The following is a 13734-nucleotide window of genomic DNA, read 5'->3' as shown; positions in this document are numbered from 1 at the left end:
GCCACCGCTGAAAAAGTCCACATTCCAGGAAGGCCAGAAACACACCAGCTATAGCTGACCTTTGCTCAGGTTCCCGGAAGCAGCCATGGGATGCACAGAGAGTCTCTCCCGTTTTGCATTTGCTAGCATACTGCAACAAGAACTACATTAAAAAAAACCACCCCAACACGCTTTGTAAAGCTTCTGGAAAGACACAGGCTATAGGCGAATGGTGAGGTAGATAAATCTCAAACCCAGACTGTGCGACACACTCTACATGCGTAACAGTCTTTGATTGTGACAAACTCAGGTGGCAACACCAAGATCTCCAGTGGCTACAAGCCTTCAGAATCACAGAGGAAAGAGCACATTTGGTACTTAATATTTCAAATATAAATAGCATTGGTTCACTTTAAAGGAATGACATCTTTCCCTTGCAAATTGGTGGACATTTAAAATGAAGAGCAATGCCTTTACTTGTGATGAAAAGAAAATCGCTGTAACGTGACTTACCAAACTCATCACATATACTTTCATTTTCTATTAGAGTAGGATGATCAAATGTATCCCGACAATAGAAGATTTGGGGGTTCTTGCTTGTTACTGCAATGCCTCCCAGGGCTAATACAAACTGGTCTGTTAGTATTGAAGAAGGCTTGTCCTGAATGCGCTTTAACATGGAACGATATCGACAGTACTGTGGGTAGCTGAGAATTAGCAGGTTTGAATCTTCATCATCCTCACCTGCAAAAAGAAAAAGAAATACTCTGTCAGAAGAATAAAACCCAAGAGCTTTAATTCAAGTGTCCAGAGAAACTATGGCCCCGTGGCTCAGTCTCTTCTCAAGACCCACCCTTCACGGCACACTGGTTTTCAAAGGAAAGGTTAAAAATAGATTTAATTAAAAAATACAGAAATAGCTTATTTTCTGGCATTCTGTGAAGTTCTCCGGTGCTTACCCACAAGGACTGTACCCTGTGTGAGTAAGAAAACACCATTCTGCAGAAGTTGGCCAACAGCCCGAATCAAGGTGCTCTCCACACTTTGCCAACTTGGCTGCTTTGATAGAAATATTATCTGTCATTTTACTCAGCTCTCTATACAGCCTTACTGAACTCATGTTTACAACAGCAAACGTCTTTTAAAAATAATAACATACAAGCCCCAGAGCATATAGCTATTAATTCTCCTTTGAAGTATCTGATACTGGCAACTACCAAGGGGCTCCTGGGGCAGGGAGGGGTAGGCTGATCTGACCTGGTCCTTGATGTTAAGCTACCCCAACAGGTGGAAATAACTTCCCTCACATTAACTGCAAATGCGTCAGGACTCAATAAAACACCCACAGAGCACAACGAGCTAATGAATTTTCCAACAGCTTGTACTGTCGAAATGTGGGCTCAAAATATAAAGCAATCTAGAGCTCAGATTGTTCCATTCCCCAGCTTTTTGATGGTATTAGGCATAAAGGTGGCCGATTTTGAAATCTCACAATCAAGTTTCATCATATGATAACAGCAGGAATTCTAATGGCAAAAAAAACCCCAACCAGAGACACAAACATGAGAAATTATTCATTTGCAGATATGCAGCCAGTACTTAACAGCACTTCTTTTTATGCTCATTTATCTCCTCAGGTGGGGTAACTGAACATGGCTTTCCATGCATGCCAATGAAGGCAAAGCAAGAGCATTCACTTTACATTTTCTGCTGTACTCTGATTACTGAATAACTCAGCTATTTCTTCTGTCAGAGACAAAGGTCTACTATTTAATCCCATTACCAATACTGAAATCATCTTTCTTACCCTTAAAGTAAAAATCACTTCAGATATTGAAATAAATGTCAGATCAGTTCTCCCCGACTAAATACGATGGCACAACTCATCTTGATTCGTGTGAGGCAATGGAAATGTTGACACATAAAAGGCTAAATTTTAAGAAGTCTCTGGAAGCAGATGTATCACCTAGAATGTCATCACTGCAGACAAATGCAATGCTGCAAAAAGATCAAGACAGCAGATGGACTTGGGAAATACTGTTTTTACCAGCACAGCTCCTGAAAGCCATCACTTTTAAAAGCTCCGAACTTTCCCCACTACCCTGATGTAGGTGGGGAGACCGAACAATTTGTGTAAAAAAGTAAGAATAATACATTTTTGTAAACAGCACTGACAACACTTTTCTAAGAAAATAAAATTTATGGTCCTAAACTCTCTTTTGGTCAATAAGGATGTGGTCATTCTTTTCTTTGTTTTCAACAAGTAAGTATCCCATAAGCCTATACAACAGCACGACTGAGCCAATTGCTCCTGGGAACGAGGCTCTCTCTTCTTTATTAGGAAACTCTAAAAATCAGATCAAGAAAACTGTTCTAGGAATTAACAAGCACATGATCCATCCTTGAGCTCCTTCGAGAGTTTCATATACGCCTGCCTGACAGTTATTACTACTTTATACCTTTGTGTAGATAGTGGTGAGCTGAATCTGTTGATCTGACAGCACTTTTCTTAGGCCAGGATGTGGTCAGCTTTTTAAACAGGGTGTATATAAATGTATGTCCCATGTGCCTTTGTAGAAAACCATTAGTTTCTAGACAAATGTGCTGTAAGTCCCTGCGCAGAATTACACAAACTTTCTACCCCTGACAACTGACGATTTAACTCAAACTCCTGGCATAAATTAAAATCAACTCATTTTTTACAGGATCACTTTTATACATGCTTGTGCAACTCCACTAAGTACTTTATGATGCATTTGTTTCCTTTTCTTATTCACTCCAGGTTCAATAGATAAATCTAAGACTGAACAAAGGTTGAATAAACTGAAGATTTGTTTAGTGAAAGACAAACAGAGTGTTCCTGGAACAAAGACTTTTTTTTTTCTCAACCACGCCCACATGAGAAAACAGAAATCAAAGTAGACCAATCCCTAATAAAATGCAAGCCCAAAGAAGAACTATTTTTCCTTCTAGCAAAATCTAACACGTGCCATTTAATGCTGGGCTTAGTGTATACCGCTGAATATTTTTCAGAAATATGATCAGAAAGAGTTTACTCCTTGGAGGAGCAGAGAGAAAAATGTGGATCACATTCCATTAAAATCAAGGAAAACAATGTAATTTCTAAAAACATTTAGCTCAGATCTTAGAAAACAGAGATGCTGTATTTCTGAATCTCATTTTAGCTTCAACTGAGAGAATGTGGTAAAAGATAATACCTACAGTATGCCGCTTGTAAGGCTCAACTGAAATTACTCTAATCCCATGCTTATGTCATAATTGTGTGTTTTAATAACCCCCTACAAAGTCAATTTTTCATTTATTTATATAGTTCAGGGCTGAAAACAGAGAAACTGTAATTAGGAGACAAGGTTCCACCCCTGCCTTCTAAGCGCTGCCTATATATGCAGAGATGTAATCCAACAGTTCCCTTTGTGAGGGGTAAAGAGAGCTGGGATTTGGCACAGCCTGGCATTTATGTTGGATTACATGTTCTTCAAGTTGTCTTTGTAAGTAAGAGATGCATGAAATGCCAAACACAATGAATCTATGCAAGAACTGACTTTTCAAATCAGCACAACCATTTTTAATATGTAACGCCAGACAATTAAACGTCCCAAAAGAAAAAAAACACATAAAGCCTGCTAAAAGCACGAATTCCTAACAAATCCATCCAGAGCCAGAACTATTTAGAGAGAGAGCAGAGAAATACAAAACTAACTCGCTTTTTGTTTGCTTGTTTCGGAAACATCAGCCTATAATGTTATTGCTAACTGCCATAATCTACTCTCAACATCAGTAAGCATTTTTTTTCTTTAAAAAGACCTTCACACCAGGATTTTATAGAGCTTGATGGAAAAACTATGCATGTTCCTTCCTGTACCTAATTACCTCAACTGCAAAAGCTGCCAAGTATTTTGCCCTTTAGTTCTTTTAATCGTATTAGTGCAAATGCGTTTGGATGCCAACAGAAACAAACATTTAAAGATTTTTTTGCTTAAAAGATTCCAAATATGTACGAGGCTGGTGCTAGGAAAGCACACTCCACTTCTTCCCAGAAAGCACTGAGTTATTTCTGTGAAAGAAATATGAATTTGTGCCTCTTGTAAGACTAAATGTCTAGTTTCGACCCAATTTAAGTAAAATAATGTCAATATGAACTGCTCTCACAATGATTTATGCTACCTTCTGTTACTTTATTACATTAGACATTCCTTTCTCTAAGCTTTATACTTTTTGCTGTGCTCCTAGCAACCACATAAAGGCTGAGCACCAACTTTACGCGCCTGGCACCCTTCCAGGCTCGACTGTTATTGATAATTATATTGAAGTTTCAATTTAATTGCTACTCTGTTGTGACACAGAATATTTTTTGTAATTAGGCATTTCCCATTTTCTGTCCATTCGTTTTCTGTATTACTGAAAATGATTTTTGTTTCCACCCCCCCCCCAAAAAAACATAAGCAGAACAATGACACAGATAAGGGTACATACATCTGTTACTATCATTACCAACACAGCAACATGAAGGGAAGAAAGAAAAAGAAAAAAAAATAAAGGGGAAAAAAGAAATTGTGAATATAATTTCTCAGAAGGTAATTTTCTTTTCAGTTTAAGTGCTCCTATTCTTCTTACAGTTACTCAATGATTTCCTGTTCTAATTACAAGACATTATACAGAAAGTCATTTTTAAAAAAGGAAATGTACCAGAGCAGAAGGCTAAATAGCGTCACTCGCTTGGTATGGGTTGAAATTCCAAACTTTACATCTCTTTTATCAATTCTCTGGTCTATCTTTGTGCAATATATTCTACCACAAATCTACCATCTCTTCTGAGGCAGTTAACACAAACGTATACATCAAAGAGAAAAACACACTTGCAGTTAAACTGCAGGAAAAAGGAAAAAAAAAAAAGAAAGAAAAGAAAAATATCATTTTTTCCCCTTTTTGCTGTAGCTGGTAAATTGGAGGTAAGCCAAGCCTAGGAGTGGAAAATACTAAAAAGTAAAAAAAACCCAACCAAACAACAACCCACAAAGAAGAAAGCTTGATTAAAAAGCGAGAGAAGAGATATTCAGTTCTAAATCTAAATGAATAAGCCACAAACTATTTCATAAAAACATACTGTGACGTAAATTACACATCAGTATTGCACTGTTGTGGTTATTTTGAGAAATGGCTTGTACTGTAAGTCAGCTGGTAAAACCCCACCCTTAATGATTTTGTAATTCTCCATACAGCAATCAACTGGAGCAGTCATGAAATTGCCAAGAAGGAAAACAGAGAGAGCTGTAGAGAGTTTGTAATAAAAAGATAATGTACTTTTAACATAACAGAAGTAGAAGATTGGTTTTATTAACTAAAAAAACTACTTAAAAGGTCCCAGGCTTGCCATTTGTTTTGATAAATGTTAACACAGATCTTCATAAGATATGCAATGGAAGTATCAAGGGAACAAGATAAAATGGGACAATGCTTTGGTGTGTGGGTAGCAAATTGAGCAAGGGAATTATTTTGAATATAGAGTGAAAATGAAGGAAGTTGCAAGGCTTTGTCCATCAGGCTCCTCTTCTGCATGGTGCTCTCGCTACTCTGCCTTCTTTCATTACCCTCAGTTACTAAGGGGATCTCCCAGAGGATGCACATATCATAATTAGTTTATCATTGCTTGCATGCCTGGCTTTGACCATACCATCAACACATAGCAGGCACAGAGGTAACGGAGGATGAATCTGCATGTCTGGAGGGACTGGGAATGCCAAGGGTTAGCCGTGCTGAATGAACACGTCTGCGACTGCCACGGTGTGATATCTCTTGACCATTGCAGGGCAGTATTCACGTGCCACAGCCCTCCCCAGACCCTCAGCAACCCACCAGAGCTCACAGGATGGGACTCATTTTATCTAATAATGCAGTTCTAGTCTACAACAGTTGTGCAGATCCCTCTGTACTTGGAGAGCAATCCTTCCAACATGCTGTTTTTGAAGACATGGATCAACTCACTTTCTGGAGCTACTAATCCCTCATCAATGACAACTACCTTAGTGTACAGGCTTAACTTGCAGATCAAATTAAGTGAGTTAAATGAATTCCACATAAGTGACAAAGCAGTCTGTCCTATGTCACAATGATGGTCCAAATGCATGCTAAAAAATGCCCTCCCAACTGTTACACTTTCCATCAAGATTAAAAAAAAAGTTGATCTCTTCTGTGGCAGCGGACTTTGGCTCTTCCAGCTCTTCAGACAAGACCCAGCTCTTTTTCTCTTATTGTACTTCTTTGGCAAGGACTTTCTGCAGTATAGGCATGAGAACACAGGTGCTGCTGAGACAAAGACGTGTGTAGTTGACCCTTCAAAACCAATGACCACAGGTCAGACAGGCTCTGCATATCTCAAAGCTGCCTGTTCAATGCAGAGAGAGGGAACTCAGATTCCCAGCAGACAGAAACTAGCTTACTACACAATTACCTAAAACCCCCTCTGAACTTCTCAAAAAGTCCAAAAGCAAAAGAAACATCAGGAAAATGAAAGGGTAACCTGAAGGAGGAAGAAGAAAATGGGTCTTTATGACCTAAAAACCTTTAAAACGAAGCATGCAATGAGAATACCTTCCTGTATCACCACCCAGTCATAACCTGCCAAATATGCCGAAATCATCACTCAGGTAACTGCAGCTGGCCAAGAAGCAATGACAATCATCACCTACCTCTCTGAGTACTCCTGTGAGAGAAAGGACAGCTATTCCAATGAAACAACCACCACAGCAGAATTATATTGGGCTTGTTGCTTAACCATTTCTCACATCTGCACAGACACAAGGCTAAGAACCCCAACAGGAATCCACAACCAGGCTTTGCACCAGGGTGCTGTGATCTAGAAGCAACAGCTGAAAAGTTCAGGTAGCTGCATCATTGACATGAAACTACTTCTCTGTGCTCTAGCACACCCATCCACTCTCTCTCCAGTGACTAAGGAAGGCTTATCAAACACAGCTCTTCCAATCCACCCTGCCTTTTCATTTCCATGGTCTTTGTTCACTCCAGTAAGGCCACTTGGTGTGCCTTGGCTGGCTAATTAATCACATGACCTAAAAATATTAATCTAAAAATCACTTTTCTCACATAGATAAATGCAAATATAGTAATGATTTAGCCCCATGAGATGGGACAGGAAACCTGTGGGTTTGAGTTTAAATAAATTTGGATAAATTATTGACACAACAGGGATATCGCTTTGTTGGCAGGACCCATGCTACTCATTCTTGCTTTGAGAACCCCCTTCTATTTGAATGCTAATGCAATCAAGAACAAAGGCAACATGTTGCAGGATATGGAACACAGTGATTACATTTATGTTTACCAGATAATGATGATGTTAACAAGTTGCCTGTAATTCTTATGTGGACGTTTGCCTGACTGATTTTGCTTTTAAATTGATCAAAAGGCAAGAGCCATTTCTGCCAATATACAGAAGAAAACGAGCAGTCTTTCTGCATGTGTCAGATCTTTCTTCCCTTGTAAGGAGGAGACAGAGCTAATTCTCAGAATTTCGTGCCACTTCCCCAGCCCTCTGTTTTCTGTCACAGTGCCAGCAGAGCATCAGCCGTTCAAAGAATTCCTAAGATTAGTTTAACGTTTGAAAGAAAGAGAATACTTACAAATCTACTGGAGATTGAAACTACTGTACAACACAACAGCAATACAGTCATTAAAAAAAAAAGACTGTAGCATCTAATATGTACTTAAAGCACATGGTTGAAGGACATTTTACAGTTGGTGATTCGGATCTGAGTTGTTCTAGTCTTTCTTAATGGGGACAAAACCAAGTATGGGGATGGATGACTGACAGCATGTCCATATAACCAAATCTTCCATAGTATTTATCTCGTTAAATCACTTTGAATTCGAATCATAAATCCAATTTTTGAAGAAGACGAAAAAATTTAATACTGAAAAAGTTTCCAACCAGGCATTCAACATCCTTTTTCAGATCCTAATCCAATATTCAGCTCCTCATAACTGCAGTTCCTACCCTGCACTCCCAGGATCCTCCTGTGCCTTAGAGAAGTGGGTTTATGAGGTGTTTCTAGACTCAAAAGAAGACTGACTGACAATCGTCATTTCCAGCCTTTATATAACCCTTCCATCCACAGGCCTCAAATTGCTTTATGGAGATGAGTAAAAATTATTATTCCCATTACACTGAGAGAGAAACTGAGACAGAGAGAGCTTAAAGGATTTACTCCACAGCATCAAGCAACTTAGACAGCACAGGAGGGAGAAAACAGGCCAGGCAGAAATCCTTGTCAAGGGGCTTTCTGGGTAACTAAGAGTTTCCTGAGTTTCCTCGAAAGGCAGGTGTCTGTCGCTGCCCGCTGCAGCCAGCCTGCCCGCCGCCACCAGAGACAGGGATAGACCAGGTGGGTGTTCTGCGTGCAGGCTGCTCTCCTACCACAACTGCTTTCCCTGTCCCGCACAGTCCCAGCCACTCCTTCATTGTATTTAGCTGCTGTGGCTGGGACTGTCTCTCCCCTTCACAGAGGGTTTCCAAAGCTGCGGTTCCCCCTCGCGCCGAATGGCAGGTGACAGCCGCGCCGAGAGCTGCAGGAGCATAAGAAAAGCCAGCTAAAGCTGGGGATGTGGCCAAGTTCAGAGCTGGGCTGTAAAATAATCTCCCTGCCTCCAAAAATTTCCTCCTCTCCTTACTCCTCAGGTCACAGGCGTGGGCCAGCTCATATCCGAACAGCCATGGATGGCTACAGAAAACCACTCTGACTTAAAAGGTTTTTAAACTGCCCTATTAGCTTTCTAAAGCAGATGGAGAAAGGGGGAAGGGGGAGATTGATTGTAGAAGGGAGCACATGCTGCCTGTCCTCTTGAATGTTCTGGGTCATGTGGACCATTCAGGTTGAATGTGCATCAGCTTTAAAACAAGTATTTATCCTGGTTGTCGTGGTTACTGATAAGCAGCTTCAATTCTGCTGATAACAAAAAGAAGAAAGACTTAAAAAGGGGAGAGGGGCTGAAAACATAATTCAGTAATATGACGAAGCCAAGAAGAGGAATTAAATCACATTAAACAAGCCAATTGTACTGTAAATGGCTCTGCCTCTGTATTTGCTTTTAAATCATCGAAGGCTCTAACATGGCAGCTGCTTCAGTTTTAACAAACAAACAGTAAAAACCCCTTTTAATAACGAAAGGAAATAATGATATACTTTGCTTTAGCTGAATTCAAACATAATTTAATTTTTCCCGAGGTGAGATTTGCACAGGGAACAATCAGATAATAAGTGTTATCATTCTCATAGACAAAACTGAACCAGCACTTTGCAATTCAAAGTGCTATTTAATGCACCGTTTTCAGCAGTCTCTGAACACCATCCAACATACCACTGAACTATACTTTGGTTCTTACACCTGAAGCCTGATCCTGCAAATACTTGGCCATGGGACTTATGCTACAAATACAAGTTACTTCCACTGCTGCTGTGGCTGACGTTATACATTCTCTAAAGTGCCTTCACAAGGGAGTCACAACCAGTGACTTTTCCTACACCACCTTCTCATCATCTTTATTACCATTACTATGATTAGGTGTCTTGCTCTCCCCTTCTTCTGAAGTGTAGCACTGCATAGAGAAAAAATGGAGAATAATAAGCTGCTCTCACAGAGAAACATGGAACTAGAGCCATTGGCAAGAGAGGGGCACAAATTTTTACAGTGATGACAATTAACTGATGGAACAACAAACTCCAGGAAGCTCCAGGCTCCCCAGTCCAGTGCTCAAGACTGAATCTTATTTTCCTGAAGATATTCCCCAGTCCAAGGACTTTTAAACTTGTGGTCTGTTACTTGCCCTCTGTACTGAAGAGGTCCATGACAAACTCCCCACTTGCTTAGGAAAATTTTTAGGCATGAAAAACTGAAAAAAAAAGGAAAGCCACTGAGAGTTAAACTGAATAACCGGATCTCCTGTCGTCTCCTCTCTCTTTCACCTCAGCGTACCACTCCTACAAATAAGAGAGAAGCACAAGCAGCCTTACTTATAACGGACTGTTACACCACCTCGTCCACATGGCAGAATCAACGGCCTTTGCTTTCCATTGCCCCTAAAAGTATGAGTCAAAAGCCTTATCTTGGTGTTTCACACGGGGCCCTTTCACTATCATTCTGAAAATTCGGAGGAACTGCGCCCTCCTTGAAATAGCAACAGCTGAAGCTGCTGGCCCCAGAGCCGCGACACGAAGGGTGGAGGGTGGAAATGGTCCAGTGATTTAAACAGTCAAGCTCTGCTTTTGACATTTATGCCCTCTTTGAAACCCTTAATGAAGTAACAACCCCGTTAATTCTTGCAGGGTATTTAGGACACATAAAAACTGCATTATCTACTATTTACAATTTACTACACACAAGCAGTATCTGGATCCGTATAAAAATAACAAGTTCGCTGTAACCCTCCGCTCCCTAACCATACTGCTGATTTCTCTGACACATGGAGAAGTGAGAATAATTACATTTTACTGAGTGCGTCTCATTACACTGATTTAAGTAAGATTTCCAAAGCTGCAAAAATATGCCTTTTGATTTCATTTGTTTCTAGCAATTCACTCTAAAGATGGTTAGTAAAAACCTTCAGAAATCATCATCAATATGGACAAAAATTGTACCCTTCTCGTGTGGACATTTGACAGAGGGATAATAGCGTCTAGAAACACCACAGTCAGATGTTGCTTTTCTATTTAATGTTTCCTTCTGTGCCAAACATAATATAACAGACAAGTGTTAGAGAGACATGCAGGGGGGAGTCTGAATAGAGAGCTTTAAAAGAGGTCCTTAATAGAGAAGCTGTATGCTTAGTCTTCAACAACATTCAATGGCAATTTATTTGCAGCCATTTTCTCATGTAACCTTTCACACGGGAGCAGGTAAGATACAACACAAGACAATTTGTCAACTGCCAGATATGAACAAAAGAAACAATTTTTAATAAGCTTCAGCAGCTTCTTGTATTTGTTTTGCAACATGTTAATAACTTTTTTGGAAGCCAATCAAAGACAAGAAGAGAAAAAGAAGTCAAGCTGGGAAACAAAAACCACAGTTAAAAAAATGTAGAGATAAACTGTTATCATCTGCAGTGTAATACCGCTTAAATCCAGAAGTGGCACAGAATTAGAATTAGCATGATGCCATTTCTTTAAAAAGAAATAATTGCAATTATACAAATGCTTGTGCTATGGGTTTTTTTTCCCCAATATTTGGCTGTCCTTTATCTCACCACAATGTAGAACATCCTTGTCCCCCAATACAACCTTACTCTGGTTCATCTCCTTCCCAGTGATGAAGTGAAACTAAACATGTGGACTACTGCGAGGAAAGGCCAACTGGGAGCTGCCAAACTCCAGGTCACCAAGTCCTGCCTCACACTCCCCCAGCTAACTAGGGAATCTCAACTGAACTCCCATGTTGCACCAAATAACTCTCAACTTGCTGCTCTGAAAAACAAACCATCTGTAGCTTCAATAGCTGTTCCAGGTATATAAGTAAGTCTGTGGTTGCTCATTTAATCCAATTTTACATCACAACAAAGTAGACTCAAGCTGAAGAGTACTACTACGAAGAAGGCGTAAAGGAAAAGGGAGCTAATGTACTCCCCTGTCTAGGCTCTGGAGGACCAAAAGCTGAGTAACAAGCAGGACAAGAGTAACAAAGCTGAAGTTCAGCAAGGCCAGAGCCTTCCTGTGTGACCAAGGTCATACCATTTGGTCTTTCTGTGGCACAGACTCATTTGTGTAGAAAAGGAATTAGTCGCAGGCATGTGAGAGGTTGAGGGGCAGTTGCTCCTGATCACTCCTCCTTTCTGCAGGCACAAGAGGAGGTGCAGAGAGCCTCTTCAAAATGGTAGCTACCAATACCTGGCCAAAGAGATTTCTGCATTGCTAAGGCGTAATTGTTGGACCAAATGCTTATATGAGCCCCCAGTCCAATTTCTAAGGGAAGCATCTTCTAGTACAGAAGACAGAGTGCCCGAACAGGGAGGCATCAAAATCCCAGCAACATACACTGAAAAATCTGATGAAGTGTTAAGTAATTTCCTTGATGTTATTAAAATGTAAAGAAATCCCTTGGAAAATTTCACACAGGCTGTCCCGTCTTGTTGCTCATTACTCATGGCCTGAGACACACGTGAGGAGCAAATGGAGAGTAATAAAGCTTCTCTCCAGTCCATTTAGACCGAGTCCTAGCCTCACCGCTAGAAAAACCAGGGTTGTGGACTTCAGTAAGAACAGGGCTGGGTCCTTTGAACTAGATTATTGTGGCATCTATAAGAGAGGTACAAAAGTATGTGGTGAGAGAAGATGCACCAGACAACAAAAGGAGCTGCCAGTCAGATGAAAAGCCTCCTTGTTATAGCAGACACACACCTACAAACTTCAGTATCCCATCCCCAAAATTAGCTTTTGTCTTCTAAGGACTTTGCAGAGGAGTCTATTACCATGTGAAGGGCAAGAATATAAGCATTTGCTGTTCAAGAAAGAGGAATGGCCTTCTGAATTAAGAAAGGACTCCCTGTGATGGGAACCTACCAGCCCAACCCCACGCTCCTCCTGAGAACTAATACAGGATTTCTCTTCCTCTTCCGCAAGACCAGGAAACCCTTCTGGGAGAAGAGAAGAAGCTGTGCTACCTGAATTATCTGAAACGGCCCCAGGTGGAGGCAGGGTGAGAAAGGATTTCAGGACAAGTTACGCCTGTGAGCTGAGGAGAACAAGCAAGTATCCTCCCACTCTTTTCTCTAGGCAAACTCTCTTTCCAAGTTTTCAGGGAGAGCGTCAGTCTCCAGTGAACCTGCCCAGGAAAGGCCTGGCAGAACGCTGCCAATCTTCCCAAAAACACCAGGCAGCTTCTGCGTGGCTCCAGATGGGCTTCGGTCCGACAAGTAGAAAACAATCCTAACTACTATCTACAAGTCTGGATTGTGCTCTAATAATAGATAGCACTGTCTATTTCAAAGCACTTAATGGACGCTAATTAGTCCTCAGGGCATTCCTATGAGGCAGGTAGATAGGTAAGTATTATTTCCCCTGTTTTACATATGAAATAACCTCACCAGAGATGTTCTGACTTGCTTAAGGCCACCGAATGAGTCACTGAGCTTAGCTCTCAGCAGGTCCTGGCTCCCAGACCTGTGCTCAGACCTCTCAGCCTTACCTCTTTCACAATTGCAAAATCTTCATTTCAAAAGTAGAGGGAGAGAGGAAAGAAGAACAAGGATGGGTGATAACACTGGGAAAAAAAATACTCTCTGGGAAAGCAGCTTCCAGAAGACTGATAAAACAGAGCCTCGTATCTACTGAATGCTAGACACCAAACCTAGGACAAGGAGCGAGATGAAAAACCAAATTGTAAGAGCCTTTGTTACATATTCTCTTCAAGCAGACACAGCTATTGATTGTGATTTGTAACCACTGCTAATATCAGTTAAATAACTTTAGACTGTTAATTTCGTGCATGGCCAGGAGTGTTAAAAGAATGTGCAAGGGCAACAGGTAGCAGTACTGGACACAGGGAGTATATATGCAGAGTATGAAGTTATGTGCCCACACCCACAAAGTTACACTGAGATGTTGCTCCACTCTAGAGACCTTTGTGACTTTTGACACTGTGCTATCCTTGTCGGCAGGAACATACAGACGATGGATGGGGGAAAGAGCAGTAAATGGTTTCAGCCACCATCTGCCAACAGCCAGGGCT

General features: G+C 40.8%; 1 protein-coding gene across 3 annotated transcripts in view; it reads right to left on the bottom strand.

Annotated features, from left to right (window-relative positions):
• Nucleotides 1–13734, bottom strand: part of ARID5B (AT-rich interaction domain 5B) — a 119966-nt gene that overhangs the window by 70841 nt on the left and 35391 nt on the right. For all 3 annotated transcript variants that reach the window (XM_062001575.1, XM_062001576.1, XM_062001574.1), the window contains one exon: nt 493–723. In XM_062001575.1, the coding sequence (XP_061857559.1) occupies nt 493–723 (231 nt within the window). The remainder of the gene's footprint in view (nt 1–492; nt 724–13734) is intronic.

This window comes from Colius striatus, chromosome 8 (genome assembly GCF_028858725.1).
Source record: "Colius striatus isolate bColStr4 chromosome 8, bColStr4.1.hap1, whole genome shotgun sequence".
In the NCBI taxonomy this organism is placed as follows: domain Eukaryota; kingdom Metazoa; phylum Chordata; class Aves; order Coliiformes; family Coliidae; genus Colius; species Colius striatus.
Note: the sequence above shows the minus strand (reverse complement) of the source record. Positions and strands in the feature narration are given on the sequence as shown.